This window comes from Anarhichas minor, unplaced genomic scaffold (assembly GCF_050575085.1).
Source record: "Anarhichas minor isolate MPS153535 unplaced genomic scaffold, ASM5057508v1 ptg000004l, whole genome shotgun sequence".
Taxonomy (NCBI): domain Eukaryota; kingdom Metazoa; phylum Chordata; class Actinopteri; order Perciformes; family Anarhichadidae; genus Anarhichas; species Anarhichas minor.
In genome coordinates, this window is record NW_027466450.1 from 15698543 (window position 1) to 15717796 (window position 19254).

General features: G+C 42.9%; 1 protein-coding gene across 1 annotated transcript in view; it reads right to left on the reverse strand.

The window, feature by feature from the left end:
- Positions 1-3879: 3879 nt before the first annotated feature.
- Positions 3880-19254, reverse strand: part of kalrna (kalirin RhoGEF kinase a) — a 109666-nt gene continuing 94291 nt past the window's right edge. The window contains exons 47-68 of the mRNA XM_076112316.1: positions 19028-19131; positions 18876-18945; positions 18688-18774; positions 18345-18437; positions 17657-17707; positions 17398-17475; positions 17097-17282; positions 16646-16817; positions 15996-16213; positions 14417-14700; positions 11188-11350; positions 9381-9443; positions 9139-9166; positions 8123-8285; positions 7758-7879; positions 7404-7535; positions 6916-7077; positions 5840-5918; positions 5679-5730; positions 5095-5243; positions 4660-4798; positions 3880-4437 (exon numbers count right to left, since the gene is read on the reverse strand). Coding sequence (XP_075968431.1) covers positions 3880-4437; positions 4660-4798; positions 5095-5243; positions 5679-5730; positions 5840-5918; positions 6916-7077; positions 7404-7535; positions 7758-7879; positions 8123-8285; positions 9139-9166; positions 9381-9443; positions 11188-11350; positions 14417-14700; positions 15996-16213; positions 16646-16817; positions 17097-17282; positions 17398-17475; positions 17657-17707; positions 18345-18437; positions 18688-18774; positions 18876-18945; positions 19028-19131 — 3153 coding nt within the window. The remainder of the gene's footprint in view (positions 4438-4659; positions 4799-5094; positions 5244-5678; positions 5731-5839; positions 5919-6915; positions 7078-7403; positions 7536-7757; positions 7880-8122; positions 8286-9138; positions 9167-9380; positions 9444-11187; positions 11351-14416; positions 14701-15995; positions 16214-16645; positions 16818-17096; positions 17283-17397; positions 17476-17656; positions 17708-18344; positions 18438-18687; positions 18775-18875; positions 18946-19027; positions 19132-19254) is intronic.

A 19254-nucleotide genomic window follows, 5' to 3' on the forward strand; every position in this document is an offset into this window, starting at 1 on the left:
TCAAGCGGTTAAGAACTACGATGCCGGTGCTTCCACCCAGTGTAACGTTGACATTTCTAAAATGTTATGGCACCACCCAGTGCAGACAAACACAAAGACAAACTACAAACAAGCAGGTTCTTTATTAGCAAAGAGTAACAAACCAGCAGGTTGTACGGAGTAAGAACAGGCAGCCTATACAGAAGTGTGCTGCTTTCACACAGCAACACCAAGCCATCAGCATAAGGTTATGGACGGAGCTCAGCATGAACACGCAGCGGGATACAGCACAAGGATTAGCATTCAACAGGGTGGGGGAGGGGAGGGGAGCCGCCACGGCGCTACGCGGCTCACCGAGCCATGGCAGATGCATTGTGGGATTGTTTCAGAGTGTCGAGAACGTAAAACGTTTGATTAGGTTTAATGATACAGCAGGGACACCTGACTGCAGCGTACCTGTGTTTTTATGCGACTTGTTTTCATTTCCTTTACTCCACTTTATTTGATACAACTTTAGTTACTTTGTTACGTTAAAGAGCTAAGCTACTTCACTGTTTGTGGTCACATTTTGTACTTCAATATGATCCACCTGCTCAAAACACATGAAACACAGGTGTGAATTAGGCCTAAATTCAGCCACACTAAAGATATTTTCATTTTGAAATATTCCCTAACCTTAAAGACAAAATGTGAATAAAATGTCTCGTCTAGTCTAAGTGAAACATCACTAAAATTTGACTTGTTGACCGAAGATTTCATGGTCGACGAGCAACAGATCAGCTCTGTTCTTCAGAGAGAAACCAGACCTCTGCTGCTGTTCAGGGTCCAACCCGGGTTAAAAGAACAACTGAAGCTGTACTGGCTTCAGACAGAGCTGGTACTTTACATACTGTACACTACTACTGCATCACTTTTTTATATTTCCGTTACCAGATGGGCAGACTGGAATTTTAGAAAGATCTCGCATCAGAAGTCGCAGATGGAAACGGTCGTCTTTACGGGAAACTATTAACGATTCTAATGAGACAGAAATACAGGCCTCAGGGAAGCTGAAATATTCTGCTGTTTTGTTGAAATATGATGTATTTTGCACCTGAGTGCTAGGCTGAAATACTAGAATGCAGAGAACAGATTTCACTTCAGTTGAAAAGAGTAACTGAAGGACTCGGGCTCTTTAAAGTAAAAAGGAAACCAGCAGAGACGGACCCGTTGCCTGTTTAGCGACCTCAAACTGCGACTGAATTTTGCTTTTGGGCCTCATTTACATACATTTGCTCACTTCAAATATATACTTTTTTTCCAAAAAGGAACAAATGCAGGTAGTTCGGGTACTACTTGGTACTGGGTTATTTCGGACCGATACCCAGCCCTAGACTTGCATGGATGTTGTTGTACTAGACAAAGGTGAAAGTCGCTTCTACAGAACTGTGGCTTGCTTACATTTGCACCATGCTGCATGAAAATAAATGCTTACTATTGCAGTACACTAAAGGCTCACGGGGGGGGGGAGGTGGGTATGCAAAATGGTCAGAAAGGGGGGCACTGTGAAAGCGAAAGCATTCGGTGAAAGCAGAGGACAGCACTTGTGATGGCAGAACACATTCTACTTTTTTTTTTTTGTACATTCATCAGTAGAAACAAGACTCTTCTGTCTAAATCCAAGACCGACTCAGCAGCCACATTCACTTGTTTTTTATAAGATAAATGAACCCAAACACTATGGTTGGTTACTTGACACAGTGGCTGGTAGACAAATGTACAAACAGAAACAAAGTATCAGGGCGGAGTTCATTTCCCACCTCAACACCAAATGTCACAGTTTTTTTTTTAATCAAGAACCAGATTTCTGACCTGATTTCTAAACCGTCCCTGGTGAATTTACATGCAGGTTTTCCCTGATTATTCTACTTTTTTTGTTGTAAACAGTGAAACGAACACATTGTAGGGTTCCAGTCTCCATGTCTTCTCTGTGTTCCTGTGTAAGGTCCAGTAGTCCTTTGTTTGCTCTACGCGGTTAGTCAGTGATGTAGTTTTTTTCCACCTTCCACGTAGAGATGCTTCCGGCTACAACTGCCCATTTTAACCCAGTTCATTGGAGTTCATGACGGCACGGCTCCGTTTAAGTCAGTCAGTGATTTGATGTGAGCTCCAGCAGTTTTTCACAATACTATTCACAGCGTAAACGCCGCCGCTGCACAGTCCAGCAGCTGTTTAGTGGCTTCGCTTTACTCATCAACTCTACTTCAGCGAAGGCCAGGCTGCTCCGGGTCAACACTGAAAATTTCACTCCCAACATAAGTCCTGAAATAAATAAACATATAATAAATTAAAGGTATATCATAGCAATGTTCAACGCTGTTGCATCCAGTCTTTTGAAGAAGCTTTCCAATGTTGGTGGTTTAAATGGCAGCCACAGTTGTTAATGTACAGGTAGTCTGTTATGCAGGAAGAGTTAAATATCCTTTTTAAATCCAGTTGTTTTTTTTGCCGTCTGCTATTTTTAATATTTTACTCTGTAGAGACGATTCCCCACAAGAGATTTTGACAAGCAAGAAGAATGTAGAAACTTTCCACCACACACTCAACACCATTACTACTAGAAACATCCACAATAGAGTGAAAAACCTGCTTGTTTCACCTAAATTTCATTCATGAAGTTTTCTACAAGATTTCCGATAGCTCTGCTGAAAAGTGATACGTAATGACAGTCCAAGTCAAAGCGTTCTTTATCAAGACATTGACCCAGGATAAGAACAGCAACTAAACCGACATTTACCAACTCCTCTGATATTAGTTATGATCCATCAGATTCCTTTTGAAACAGTTTAGACTCTTTTAAGGAGCATTGTGTGGCATTTACGTTTATCTGTTAGCAGAAGTCGAATATAAATATGTTTACTCCAGTGTGTAATCACCTGAAACTAAGAATCGTTAAGCGTTCGTTACCTTAGAATGAGCCTTTGATATTTGCATAAGGAGCGGGTCCTGTTCACTGAGTCCGCCATGTTTCTACGGTAGCCCAGAGCGGTCAAACTAAACTTTGGCGCCGGCCACAGTAGTTCTCCTACACGTCTGGTTTCAGTTGAATACAATCTGCAACCTCACCTCTAGATGTTCGCCATATCCTACACACTGCAGCTTTAATCCTCCATGAGAGCTTCCCGTGACACTAAATCAGATCACAGACATCGTTAGCGGTTTTGTTTCAGTGAATTGCCATGTTTGCTTCTGACCAACCCCTATGGGGTCACAGGTCAGGCAAAATATCACTGTCAAAATCTCTCAGAAGCTTTTTTAACATGTTCACATATGTTAGCTGAAGCATGTTAGCAGAGCATGGGTTGTAAATGCCTCCTCAGTGACGCAAATCCCTGCCGGACTCAGTGCTGCCCCAGTGCTCCTGAGCAACAGGCCTAATAAAATGACCACCTCAACACAATGGTCTCTTGCCGCCAATATATCATCTGTCCCTGGAAAAATAAACATTACAAATATAAACTAATATGTTGACACATGCTCACAGTGTGTTTTCTAAATGCTAATTTCCTCAACTTTGAGGTCATTTCTTTGGGTTCTGTCGGGGTGTTTTAGGCTGTTTGTGGGACCCGTTTCACATGTAATGGTTGTTACTGGGTGAACAAAGATCAAATGAATGTGTTAGTCAGTAATTAAATATCATACAACCATACATTTCAATAATTACATCTGCTTTTAAGTTTTAAGTGGTCCTTTGTCAAGAAGTAAATCTCTCACAGGAAGGATTTAGGCAACGCATCTCTTCCCCACTCACACGTTAATAAATACTAACGATAATTAAATGCTTCAAATATACAGTAGTGTTATTGTGGGTGCCCTGGTGGTCACAGATGGATTGTTATTGACGCTCAGAGCTCCTCTCCGTCACAGCGTGTTGCCCATGCTGCTGCTCACCAGCCCTTTGATATTAGTGACGGGCCGAACGTCGTGCAGCTGTCTCCTTCGGTCAATAAATGTGGCTAATCGCGTCGTGTCCAGGGGCGTCTTGGAGTACTCCCCGCCGTGTGCACCCCCGCGGCCCACCCACGGGTGCTGCAGACAGGAAGTGGCGCTCGGCCTCTTCCTGGGATCCTGCTGCAGCACCGAGGACACAAAATCCCTCGCCGCCTGGGTCACGTCGCGGAAGTATTCGTCCGGGAAGCAGAAGTCCAGGCGGCAGATGTTGACGCAGGTCTCCTCCGGCGACTCGTCCAGAAACGGGGACACGCCGCTGAGCATCACGTAGGCCAGCACGCCGACGCTCCACACGTCCGTCGCGACGGAGACCGGCGTCCCGCGGATGAGCTCAGGTGCAGCGAACTCCGGATTCCCGAGCAGGAGGTGGACGTACCGGCGCTGGGCAGACAGCTGGATGGCATCGCCGAGGTCGATGAGCTTAATGCCCGGGGTGGGAGAGTGGAGGTCCACCATGATGTTCTCAGGCTGCAGGAGAGAGAAACAGATTCAGAATCAGATGAGGATTCATTAAAAAAAAATTACAAACAAGTTAGAAATTGCATTTCCCAAATTTCACAATGTAACCGTCAGCCTCGGCAGATAATGGAACACATTTACAAGACACAAATGTTCATTAATAAGAATAAAAATAATTTATAGTCAAGTCAGACTATATTCATGTACCACACACACACACGTGGTTCTCACCTTGAGATCCAGGTGTACCACTCTGCAGGTATGAAGGTGCTGCAGGGCCTCTAGTGTGTCTCTGATGAAGAAGGCCACCTTCTCCTCCATCAGCTCATCGTGGGCGACGAGGTAGTCGAGCAAACGACCGTCCTCCAGCCTGACACACACAAACAACGTAACATTTAGATACATCTTAGATATTGTCATCTTCCCAGCCAGCCATCTTTATTAAAATATCTGATCAGCTGTCTATCATTGTAGCAAAAATAATGTAAGTGGTACAAAATATACTGTTATGTAGCCTCCTGGCTAGTCTCATGAGTGGATTGCTGAATGGGCCTACCGGGCACAGACCCAGGTGCTTAAAGTGTCAGGTAAACAGTGTTAGGAAAACACAGCAACAACACAAACTTGTTTTTAAAACGTGAGCTCCTGTAATTCAGTCAGACTTACTGCTCCAGGATCAGCATCAGAGAGGTGGGAGACTCGTATGTGTCCAACAGCACCACCAGCTGGTGATGCTGTACGCGTTGGAGGACGTCCGCCTCATGAGCCACCTGCTCCTTCTTCTGCATCTTCTTACTCACGAACTTAACCGCAACCTGAACAGAATAAGTATTCAGTTGGTTACAATCTCAAATCGTACTGCTAGACGTCACTACACACTCTACCTTTAAATGATCTCAAAGCATCTGAAAATGAACACTAATATTCTGGTAATAACGTATACTTTTCTGCAATTTTAAAACAAAATTCTACGTGCATCTGGAAACCCCAAAATAGACCAAACTGCAGTCTAAATTTCCACCTATGATATATCAAAATCACATTTAATTGTAACCTAAAAAAATAGAATCACTATAACTTTATTTAAACTGAAAAAAAAAACTTCATTATAATCTTGAATTTGAACATGGCTGAAAAGAAGAACACAGAAATCGACTTATCATAACTCAAAACACCTAAACATTTACCTGACCAGTGAAAAGCAATACCTCGAATAATAATAATAAGTCATTCTGTCGGGGGTGCCCTACCTCTTTCTTTGTAGACTTGTTGAGACATTTTCTCACCACCGAAAATCGTCCCCTGATGACACAAACAAAGACGAGAGGTCGAAAAAACACACATAAAAACCTGTCACCTGAGCTGAAAATCAAGTTTGGGTTGTGAAACTCAGTAATTTGCGACTGGGTACCTTCCAATCTCACAGATCTCAGAGAAGGTAGACTCAAAGTTTTCTTTCCACTGGATCCCAGTTCCATCGTACCCAGAGTCTGGACAGAGAAAGAGAAGAGGATTGAAGTAGTAAACGCTTTTAGTTTTCAACACTACATGAGTTTTTCTCTTGTGCCGCCCTCTCTACAACATTAGTATGTCATTTTTTCTGTCCCACACTTTCCTGTATGTCTCTAGGGTTTAGCAGGAATTTAGACTTTTAGTTTGATAAACTGTGGATATGGCTTTACTGTAAGCTGCTTTGATCCATAAATAGTTTGTATTATTAAGATTTAGACAGTGTAATGTGGCAATACATTGAAAATCAGCATTGGCTGTAAAAATAGAAATAGTTTAACATTGTGAGAAGATCAATCTCTTTGCATTAAGTACAGAGCTAGAATCAGGACACGGTTAGCCTAGCTTAGCATAAATACTACAAAACCACAGTAAAACGGCCAGCCTGACACTGTTAAACTAAACGTGTAATCCTCCCTGAAGTCAAACATTTAGTTTTTATATTTCTGTACCATTAGATGTGTTGGTTGATTATTTTCACTTTGGAAAGGGCCAGACGGGCTGTCCCCCCCCCCCCCCCCCCCGTTTCCAGCCTTTATGCTAAGCTAAGCTAACCATGTCCTTAATACAAAGACATCAGGTTAATATCCATCATTCACTCTTGTAAAAATGGCAACAAATACAATGTTTTACTATTCATTTGAAGATGTTCTCTGAGGAAAAACAGGTTTTGTGCTCACTTTATGGAACTGTGTGTGTGTGTGTGTTTTCATGGCTTGTGGGGACATAAATCGCTGTACACAGTCACATTGTGGGGACTCGCCTTCCTTAAGGGGACATATTGCACATCATTACATTTTAGTGTCAAGACTTGGTTTAAAGTTAGGGTAAGAGTTAGGATTATGATTAGGCTGGTAGGAGTTAGGGTAGGGTTAATGTTAGTCAATGTAATGATCCCATAAACCATGAAAACATGGTGTGTGTGTGTGTGTGTGTGTGTGTGTGTGTGTGTGTGTGTGTGTGTGTATATAGACTTACTGCTGCTGGGCAGTGTGATCATATTTGAGGGCTCGGTCGGCGGGCCGATCCCCCAGCGGTTGGAGGCTCGCACTCTGAACTGATAGTGACCTCCGGGGATCAGAGCGTCGATCTGAACACACTCCTCTCTGCTGCTGGCCACCTGCTGCCAGAGCAATGAGTCTGAGGGCGAGAGAGGTGAAATGGTTTAAATGCGTAATCTGTAGGTTTCTGCAGCCAAGGGTTTAAAACTGGACAATAAGTAAATTCATGGCCGTTTCAGACCTGCATCAACGACGCTGATGCGTGCAGTAAGGAGATCTGACATGTTACCTTGATTAAAAGTACAGATTTCTCTGGGTTAGAAAAACATTTGGGATATACACAACTAAACAACATGTAGGTTTTGTCATTTTCAGACATTTTAATGCCGTAAATCTACATATTATACCTTTAATCTCTTTGCATATAAAAAAATAATAAATCCAACTGGTCCCACACACACACACCTTCCTGCCTGTACTCCACAGTGTAGCTGCTGACGGCACAGTGAGCGGATGAAGCCGGAGGCGCCCAGTGGATCATCACCGCCGTGCTGCTGGCCTCCTGGGCCACTGGTCTCCCAGGGGCTGCTGGGATACCTGCAGGAGATGGGGTGAAAAACACACACACACACACACACACACACACACACAATGGTGAGCAAACCACTGGTTTTGACTGAAATTAACTCTTTTTGATATGAAAGTTTTTTTAAACTATTCCAAAAAACTAAAATCTTCCTTGACTCATTATTGGTCAAGTGCTGACTAAAGTTACCATTTGATAAAGGTGAAAAGCTCCTTTTAAATCATGACAGTTACCTTGCACTTTAATGGAGGCGGATGAGGAGGCAGAGCCGTGGTCGTTAACGGCCACGCAGGTGTAGATGCCAGTGTCCTGAGGCATCAGGTTACAGATCTTCAACAAGATGTCGCCTGTATCCCTGGAGAGGAGGAGGAGGAAGAAGAAGGGGTTGAAGCAGAGGGAGGAGAAGAAAGGGAGGAGTAGGAATTTGAAGGAAAGAAAGAGGAAAGGGAGAAAACGACAAATAGGATTCAAAAATAGTAGGAAGCGGGAGAAGATGATGGGAAGAAATCAGGGAAGCAGGACGGACATAATAGTTAAGTGTAGGATTTAGAGCGACTACAGAACGAAGGAGAGTTCACAGACGTGCACTTGCCGTTACCTGATGTCGATGGTGAAGCGGTTGTTGCTGGTCACTGGGTTCTGGTCGGGGCCCTTCAGGGTGACGGAGGGTTTGGGTCGTCCACAGACTTTACAGCAGAGGACCACAGTCTCCCCGAACGCACACACCACGTCTGACAGAGCAACGAGGAACTCTGGAGCCACTGCACGTAGGAAAATACATCACTAAATACTCCAATTTCTAGTGTTAAAGAACCTTACGCATAAATCAGGGAATATACTGTATATATTTCTAAATGTGTACTTCAGATTGGGAGCAAATTATCTTCATCGGGTCATGACGTGGCTGTAGGGGTTTGAAAACAGTGTGGCCCTCTGGCTTCATTCATTCATTCCTATCATTTTGTACCAGCAGACCTCAACTTTGTGGTGGCATTTAGGCACAACAGATAACCAGCAAAGTCATTCCTAATTCTGGCAGGCTGTCTGGCACTAGATTGTTAAAAATGTCATCCTGCTTTGGCTGAAATGGCTGCCATGTTTGGATATTCATTGGGGATGAGGACTTGGGACTAGTAAACAGCCCAGATTTGGGAATCAGACCAGTGCATCGGGCTGATTCTGATGTTCAGAATAATATATCAAGCAGGCATGCAGCCGACCCGATCTTAAGTTTTATGTATGCTCTGCAGCTGGTGAGGTGTGTGCAGGAACCACTAATACAAGAGAGTGAGGAGCAAGAATACCACATGCTCTGAACAGGACTAAAATCATTCATGTTTTCTTCCAGGTGGGTTTAAACACAAGGTGCATATATTGTGTTTTAGCAGGTCATGTAACCGAAAACTCACCTGGAATAAAACATGAATGATTTTAGTTCTAATTAGAACATTTAGGATCATTGTTCACTTCAGCCTCTTGTGGACAAAAAAGGTATTACAAGATTTTAAAACAAATGCACACCTATCACAAAGAAACTAACAAAAACTGCAGTCTGAATCTAAAACGTGTGTATTTGATGATAGTCAGACTCAGATGACCACATGTGTCTCTTACCTTCCTGGATGAAATTTGGGTTGAGAAGCTGGAAAACAGACGAGGTCAATGTTAAATGTCTAGCTGAGGTTTAGTTTAACATAACATACAATCTTTGTTATATTTGAAACATAATACTGTAGTTGTGTCTTTTCTGTCGATACCAAGATTTAAAATCTGTCCACTTGCTTCAGATGTTTTCCAAGGAAAAATAATCTGTAACTCCATGCAAGTCCTTTAAATAAATGATAGTGTGCGCGTACCTCCATGCCTGTTTTTGGGTCAAGGTCATCGTCACAGTCCGACTCATCTGAAGTGTGAACATCCTGGTGGAGAGTGTAGGAGGAAGTCAAGAGGAAAGTAGAAAAATGGGAAAGATGTGGGATTTAAAGAGGGTAGGGAATAAGGGACGAGTAAAAGGACGCAAGGAAGAGAGAAGAAATTGTGTAAAAGGAAGAGAAGAACAAGGGGATAATCGGAGCGGAAATAATGAGGGAAAAGGGGGTAAATTGAGAATGGAGAAAACTCCAAGGGAGACAGTGAGGAAAGAGCAGAGGAAGAGGAAAGGAAGAAGATTTCCAGAACTATTTTAATGGTGGTTTCTGGGTGTTTGCTTGGCCGACAGGTGTCTCAGCTATGCTTGCTTGCTCATCTCACCCTCCACCAGAATAACATTTTTGGGATTCATTAAATTACAAAAATGGCTGCAAGAAGCTTTAAAAAACATAAATATATTGTTGCACCATATCCTATCTACAATACAGCATACAGTCTAGGATCTCTAGCTAAATGTTTGTATTGCACTCAACACGATACATTTTCTCATTCATTGCATTTCTTTTGTTGATACAAATAATTGGAACAGATACTAAAACCAAAGATGACTCAAAGCTGCATATGTAAATCTGACTGGTCACCATTATCTGAGCTTGTCTCATTGACAGTCACTGTTATTGAAATGTTTTTCATATAAACAGGGGGTATAAAAAGGAAAAGATACAGAAAAAGGTTGTGCATTTAGCGTCTAAGTGTTTTAACTTTGAAACAGCAACTATCATATAATCCTACATCATGTGACTGAAACACCACCATGACCTGTCACCGTCATAAACACACAGAACACTCCAGAGCTCCACCATGTTAGTCCACTACAGAAAACACTGGTTAGCACAGCAAACAAAAAATTAATTTCAAATCAAATTTAAATTAATAATGCAGTGGATTCTACCTCTATCTATCCATGCACAAGGAGGGATAAATAAATCACAACTCAAAAACACAAAAATAAATCACTTTATTTTCCAATCAGTGCATTTGAGGGTTTGGGGTAAAACAAAAATGATTAAAATGAAACTTGCCGTGTTCTTGTTTAATGGTTCTCAACCATCTAATCGTTTGATTAGCTCTGCTTTTTAGTTTTTTTATGCAGGGAGCGCAGTTGGTGACAGTGTGAGCTCCGTGGTAACACTGACAGCTTGATGGAGAAGCACTGGGGGCGGGGCTTAGAGAAGGGTAAATTGCTACTGTACCCATCTCGATTGTGCCGATCATCAAGGTTGTACTGGCTAGCTTGATGTTACCCGTTAGCTTGTCGCTCACAGCAGCTTGCTAACAAGCCCCAAAAGTTGTCACTAAGTCACCAAACTTCCAGGACCAAATATATTTTGTTGTGCCATTTTTTGGTCTCAAAAGGAAATGAAGCCATAGTACACATAACAAAAGAAATAGATCAACACAAATAAATAGACATATTGGATACAAACGTGGCTAATCTATTTTAAAGTTACACCTAAACCTTAAGTTGTGGTTTGTCTGGCCAGTCAGTGCTTAAATACAGCAGCACAGTAAATAACAGTTTGAATTCATGCAGCTGCAGGTTGAGAACCACCGCCGAATTCAAATAAAGACACAGAAACTACTGTGTGTTTGCAGGTTTGCGCGCGCAAACACATGCGTGCATACACACACACGGGTTAAGAAGAAAAATTAAAAACCAAGTGGGGCAGGCGAGGGGGTTTCGGCACACACATATGACATCACCAGCGTGCGCCGTCGGCCTGCTTTACTCACTTTGCCCTTCGGCCTGGTGGCTGGTGAGGCGAGAGGGGGAGGGGGCGTGCTTTCTTTGGGCTTACGGAGGAGGCCGTTCTCCGGACCTCTGACCCCAAACGAGGAGGCGTCCTTGGCTTCAGCGCGCTTCCGGGCACGCAGTGTGTTCCACGACAGAGACTTCCTGTTCGGTACAGGAACGAGAAACATCAACCAGCCAATCAGAGAGAAGCTCAGCGGTGTCCATCTAAGTCTGGCTGCAGAGGCAACATGGCCGTCCAGACTTCCTCAGGACCCTCTGTAGCTATCAAGTGGCTGAGAGGAATGCTACATGTCATGTTTTCTGAGTTTAATACCTCTTATGCATTCATTTCTATTCTGCCCCACTTCTCATCTTTGTATTTTCATTGTATTTACACACACAAAGGAATAAAGACCTGGAAAACAATGGTTTAGATGTCCAAGTAAGTTGGGCACAATAACAGCGCCCTGGAATAGCTAAATGAAATTAGTTACTGTTATTATCTCACCAAGATGGTAGCCTAGCATGCTAGCAAACATAACTTTAATATGCTAGTAAGGTAACACAGCTACTCAGTTTAACATTTTTTTTGTTAAAGGCTACAACACAATAAATACAACCAAGCTCTACTAACTAGCCTTACAGACATATGGAAGCTTATTTCTGCACCTAAATGTTAATCTTTTTTATAATTACAGTGGAAACCGCTAATTGTAATTAAAAAGCTTGGGACAGGATCCTTCCAACAATTTCTCTTTAACAAATGTTTTAAAATATTATATATTACGATATATTCTCATTTCAAATTTTTTATAGTTATGAAATGCCAACAGTCGGTCCACATTACACAGTACTGCTTAATTAAAAAATAACTTGCTGCTAGAAGGACACTGGTCAGTCTTTATTGAGACGGAAATAAAGTTAGATTGGAGGAGAGAGCAACAGCGAGACGAGAGAGAAACAGTAACGTACTGTACCTTCATCCAACACACAAACGGAGAAAACACATGTTCATCAAGAATCACACCTGCAGTTCAACACACTTGTGTCTCCTGTAGACTCGTGAAAATTCAATGTTCAAAAAAATGAAAATAAATGTTCCTGTTTTTGAAAAACTGACATTAAAGCAAAATGCAGCCGTTTTTTTTCCTTTAATTTCTCACCTTTTCGAATTTATATTTCAAGTTTGTACCTTCTGTGGAGTGTCAAACCGTTGTTAGTAAAAACTGAAACAAACAAGGTTAAAAGAAATGTCACTTCAATAACAACAAATACAAAAAGCTGAAATTAAACATACAGGGAAAAGGTGCAGACAATAATTGTTGCTCTAGTGTACAGTGCTGTTACACTTAAAATAAATGATTTCTTAAATAATAATTAATCTATTCACTTTCAGTCTAATTTCCTGAAGAGGATCCTTGATAGAGATAACATTACCTTGAATAAAATATAACTTTAATAATTGACAATTTTATGTTTGTGTCATTTTCCTTCAAAGCAAACACCTTTTGTCCCCTTACTCCTAAATCTCTCTCTTTCGTCTTAAAGGGCCAGTGTGTAGGATTTGGTTGTATCTAGCGGTGTGGTTGCAAATTGCAACCAACTGAAAACCCCTCCGCTCGCTCCTCCCTTTCTAAGACTGGCGGTACCACGGTTTCGCACTCTGGGGCTCAGCGTTTCACAAGCGTGTCGGAGAACTACGGTGGCCCTCAGGCAACAAAAAATAAAAATGCAAAAAGGCTCTCTAAAGCCAGTGTTTGGTATGTCTGTTCTGGGCTACCGTAGCAACATGGCAGCACAAGATGGCGGACTCCGTGAAGAGGACCTACTTCTTATTTAGGTATGAAGTGATAACACACTAATGAAAAGTTATATAAACGCAAATAGGTCCCCCAAAATGCTTCACGCTGGCCCTTTAAATAGAGAAGCTCCATCTAATAGTATGAAAGTGCACACAGAAGCAGGCAGACCGCTCAGTTTAACGTTTGCTGTTGTAGTTTATTTACAAATTTTAAAAACTACAATCATCTTCAGCCTACCGCAGAACAAAACAACTTCACCTTCACGTCGCTTTGCTAACTCATGCTCAAGTCCAAAAGGTTTATTTTACATATTTAAAATACATTTAAAATCATTAGTATTAGACTACCAACAGTACAATGCTGACCGTTGCCATTAAACGCAACATATTGCACAGCCTGACTTCATTCATATTTTTTCTTATCTTAAATAGTGCAAAAGGGATTTTTTGTCTTTTTTTAAACAGGAATGTTCTAGAGCCTCGGTCGAAAAACAAAACAAAAAACTTTGTACAGTGAACTGCCGACATAATAAACAAAATCAACTGGAAGGAGGAAACAAAATCCCACTTTGTGTGTAAAATAAAATAATAATTAACAAGGCAGAAAAAACAACAACAACAACAAGAGGAATAAACAAACTTGTGTATAAATTGCCACAGACAACAAAATAAATCTTCTCCACTGCGGAGAACGGGGCGGAGTCCACCTGAATGCCCCAGGTGAGTTTTTTTTTTCTTTTCAAAAAACAGCAAAAAGAACAAAAAATATACAAAAAGAAAAAAAAGAAAAAGCAGGGTGTTAGGAACTGAAATAAGAGTCCGGTTTTAGCTCCACATGAGTGTCAATGGTTTTCTCTCTCTGATATCCAGAGTCAGCTACAAGTTACAAGATTTTCTATCCAGTCTATTTCTGTGGGATAAATCCTCAGTACTCGATTACATGGAAAGGTATCAGTGTGTGTGTGTATGTGTGTGTGTGTGTGTGTGTGTGTGTTTAAGCTCGGTTGCAAACCTGAAATCCATTTTCGTGTCGTCGCCACAGAACCGTCAAGAGACGATGGCTGAGAAATAAAACTGTCACTGCAGCAGCTTGACGCACCGTAAGAGACCAGTTCTGTACATTTTACCTCCGAGGAGCGACGAGACAAAGTCAGGAGTTAAAAGAAAAAAGAAAAGAAGTCTCCTGTGAGATCCAAAGTTCGTTTTTAAAGTGAGGGGTAGGAGGGGAGTATATGAGGGAGGGAGGAGTTAGGAATTGGAGCTGGTTCTAAAAAACAAACAAAAAAACTGAAAAAAATGGGTAGGCAAGAGTTTGTCACTTCAAATCTCTCCTCCAATCCGAGTGCTTGGTTTGAAGCCCAACCAGAAGTGCGTCTGTCTGCAGGTAAAGAACTGCTGGGTGGGGGGGGGGGGGGGGGGGGACTTACTTGATGTTGTTAGCATCGGCCACCGCCGCCGGGAAGGAGGAAGTGGAAGAAGAGTCTTTTATGGGCTTTGTGAGCGGGCCTAGGATGTTTCCCGGCACCCAGCCCTCTGCGGCCGGCGACTGGCTGTTGGCCGGCCGGTAAACGAGGTACATGTTCTGCTGATTGGTGGCCAGGATTTGGACCGTCTCTCCCTGACTGACGCAGATCTCGTTCTCTTTGAGCGCCGAGTAGTCCTGAGAGACCAACATGGTGGAGGACACGCCGTTACAGTCGCTGTCAAAGCCCTGAGGAGAAGAAGAAAGGATGGCGAAGAGAGGAGACAGAGGGGAGAAGACGAGAGGAGGAAAGTAACATACAAAGGGGAGAGCAGGAAGAGACCGAAGAAAAGAAATGACGAACAGAGAGAGGATGAGGACAATTGAGGACAAGGTAAAGGTGAGTCTATGTGGGTTGGATGACAGTCCTGCTGGTTGTGACACCATTACAGCTGACCCCAACCTGAGAGGAGCAGCGGGAGGTCAAAGCCGAAGAGGAGGAAAAACAATGACAGTGTCTTAAACTTTAATTTCTCTCTACTGACCATCTCTCTACTGCCACTCCTCTGGTTGTATAGAAGTCTATGAGAAAACGACTCTACTTCTCTCTTGATTTATTACCTCAGTAAACATTGTGAACATGAGTTTATGGTCTCAATCTCTAGTTTCAAGTCTTCTTCAATACAGCATGATGTTCATTTAGTACATTATGGTCCATTTAGAGTCAAACAGACCATAAAGCAGGGTATGCTTTAGGGCGGGGCTACACGGTGATTGACAGGTTGCTACCAGAGCCGTATAAGACTTCTCTACATCACTCCTCCACAGCCCAAATATGGTCACTTCCGTTCATTGGTTGCAAAAAGCCAAGATGGCGACGGCCAACGACATGGCAGCTTCCCTACAAAAATGAAGCCAAAACATCTTGACCGCCCCCTGGTGGCTGGTTGCAGTATAGGTCGTAATTTCAAAGGTTGTCAGACTAATACAGCCTCAAAGAATGTAGTCTGTTCTATTTTTGTTGAGTGTCATTTTAACTTATGATTAAAAACTCTAAATGTCTTGTTCTCAGGAACATTTCTCCCTTGAAGAGGGTCAAGGTGCTCGGACGTCGAGCTCGGCAGGCTGTAAAGCATGTTTTCAGTCAGAAGTAGGCCAGAAAGAGAACAGCTTGGTATGTGTATATATAAACCCACACAGTGTGCTGCTACACCTGCAGTAGCCCAGATTTTAACCTTGGCTTTTAGGGAACAGGTAGCTGAGCAGACAGAATGAAGGCAGCAAAGCGTGCTTCATGCCCTAGTTGACCAGCTGTCTGCTGCAGTCTTCGGTTAAGGGCTTGGTCTAAACAATAAGAGTCGAAAATGAAAAGGAGCTGTGTGTTTAAAACTAGACCCTGAGGATCTCGGCCTTTTCTGAAATTGCTGATAATCATGAAACATCATCCACACTGAAAATCACAAATATACTAAGAACAAACTGAAAGCCAACAAGCCACTTCCCGCCCTCCAACACGTGTGTCCAGGCTGTTCACAGGAACTCACCCTGGCCTCGAAACATGTCGACCCGCCGTTGGAGGTAGACACCCTCATCTGGGTCCTCCCTCGCTCCGCCTCCTTGTCGCCGAGCCCGACCGCCGAGGATGGGCGGCTGTGAGACGTCACGGAGGGCCGGTTCCCCAGGGACGAGCAGTTTCTGGTCAGCGAGGAGCTGCTGCCTGCTCCGCCCTTCTCCTTCTGGTACTCGATGGGAGACTGGAGAGCTGCAATCACACACAGATGAAACAATAATATTCCTCTCTCATGGGGTCATTTCAGGTTTGCCGACTCCAGGTGTTTTATCGTTTTTCCTCCTCTGGACGGGAACTAGGGTTTTGGATCATGTTTGTTGTGTATAGTTAAAGTCCCACAAAGCTTTTGCACATTTTAGCCCATTATACCATTATACACCAACATTACTGCTGACCAAGTACGCCAAGAACTGCTACCATTGTATTGCCATTTTTTTAGAGCATAAAAGTACAAAGATTAACTTTGGAAAGCAGAGACAGTGACAGTGTTTGACTGAGCTGAGTGGAACATCACCATGTTACACAGTAGTCTGACCGGCAGCGAGTTTGTCAACATCGTTGGGGGACATCATGCTTCAGAGGAGAATATTGTAAGTGTTTGTGTGCTTGTTTGTGCGTTCTCACCAGACAGGAAGTTGCTCTGAGCATCCAGGACGTCCTGGATGTGTCGGACCCAGACCTGCTTGATGTCGACGTTGGCGGCCTGCAGGGTGAAACGCTCCGACGAGCCGCGACACGACAAGACGAACTTACAGGGATCGTTGTCCGCGCTCTCCTCCAGACCCAGGTAGGATAACTGTGGGGGAGGAGGAGGTGGTGAGAGGGCAAGCTCAAAGCTTAGTTCACACAAATCAAAATTAACGAGTTCATGTCTTCTGTTTTTTTCGTCTAAACAGTTCGGATGTTTAATTAGTATTCCAGATTTATTTTCAGCATCAGATCCTGCACCACCGGGCTCATATACAGCTTCACACCACAGGCCGTAGAGCTACTAGAGCTACTCAGTTTTTGATTGGCTGCACATGCGATTTACTAACTCAACAAGTGAATTTAGTGAACCCCATCCTCTGCGTACCTTGATGCTCTTCTTGAACTGGTATCCGGGCGTGGACGATCCTTTCCTCAGCAGCTCACTGAAGATGACGATCTGCTCAAAGAGGAAGACTCGTCGTTCTTTGGAGCGCGACAGGACGCCGGTGTCCTGCTCGGTTACAAAGAAGGTCTCCTGCTGCAGCAGTTTGCCCTGACTGGTCAGTTTACCCTGCAGAGAAAATGGATCGGTCAACGCAATTAATCCAAAGCTCATGAACAGGTGGAGGGTGTACTAGGCTGAATGCAAACCTGCTATTAATCAGCAGAATAGGAAGTGAACGTACCTCGTATCCCTGCAGCCGACCCAAATTCATCATGTCGTTACACAGTTTAGGGACCTGAGACATCAAATCTACTGCTTTCTGTAGGAGCCAGAGAGAGTGATTTAAACCATGTGTTGTGTGCTCATTTCAGGAGTGTGTCCCTCTCTTCGGTTGGACAACAACTGGGAGCCTTTACAGACCATCAACATGCAAACACAAACAAAATATAATCTACATAAGTCCTGGATTCAGACAGGGCTGTAAACACATGTCATTTTACCTCAATTTGTTCGCAGTCGATGCCTGCCTTGGAGCTGTACTTCAGGAAGTCCTGAGGAGGAGAAACATGACCGCTACTTTAACACTGTGAATTCAGCTCATTGCAGTTTCAATACATCACTGCGCCCTGAACGTCACACAGGATGTCGGATGAATAAAGAGGTCCTCTTTGCCTTCATTTAAAACAGGTTCTATGTGAGAGGACACTTAGCACACAATAACAATCAATAGATATATTTACAGAGTAGTTTCTCCAGGAGCCTACTAACAACCAGCATGGTTAGATCAGTTTGAAATCCCTTCAATTATTTCACTCGACTCAATGATCAGTTTCCTCATTTTGGAGAGGTGACACTCTCACCATGTCTCTAAATCTTTATTTAAATGATCTGAGCCATAACTGCACTATAAAGTTACAATATGAACTATGTCCACCTCCCACAAGTATATACTTATGTACAGGAATAATCCTATCTTCTCATTTATTTAGAGTTACTGTTGATAAGTATTGTATATTGACAAGAATTGTCTACTTTTTTGCACATTATCTTTGTCTGTCTTTTCTGCTTAGCTGCTGAAACGGTACAATTCACTGCTGGGATTAATAAAGAACTATTTTGTTCCTTAAACTAAATGATTCAAAATAAAAGAATATTATAATTCAATCAGGGAAATTGTGCGCATGATACCTTCAGCAACAGCTGGTATTTGGTGATTCTCTGGATGGGTTTGATGAGGAAGTCGCTGATGGTCAACCTGGACTGGGTGTCCTGCTGGATTCCCTGGAAGACAAAACACCAACAGCATCAGAACACGTCTTTGTGTTTCTCTTCATGTATTTGGTCAGTTAAATATCAAATACAGCGGCTAAAACAACAACTTTAATGCAATAAAACAGCAACAGAAACAATATGATAATACGCTTGTAGAGTTGGGAGTCATTTCAATTTCAAACTTTTGTTGTTTTGCCAAAAAACATAAACAGAACACAACTAATACCACAGGAACATAAAGAGCCAAAATATCACTTACTTCAAAATAGGTGTCATATTCTGCTACGATGAACTCTGACTTCGGCTTATTCTGACAATAAACCACATACATGTGGAGTCTTCTCTCCTGTAACAAGAACACATTTTTGTCAGACAGCAGATCATCCGGGTCAAATACCTTTTAATAGCACAAAGTCATCCTCATCACCGCACAGTGCTCCAACTCACATGTTTGATGAAGAGCTCAGGAAGGTATTCATGGTCTTCCAGACATTTCTCCAGCTCTCCGACGAAGAAGCTGACAGAGACAGAAGAGGGATGTTACAAACAGGACGACTGACCCCTCTGTGGGTCTCTTTGGACACCGACGCTGAACTCACTCTTTGTGCCAGTCGTAGATCTGGTGGATGTTCCCAAAGACGATTTTGTCCTTTCCTTCCATGTCGTCAGGGACGCCCCTCTCCTTGATCTTTTTCATGAAGCACTGCAGGGTCAAAGAGGGTCAGCATGTTGAGGATGCTCCGCTCAACTAGTGATGACAACTTGAAATATTTTACATCTAGCTGGGACTGTTGTGCTGAGGGACTACTTGCACATTGTGGTATTA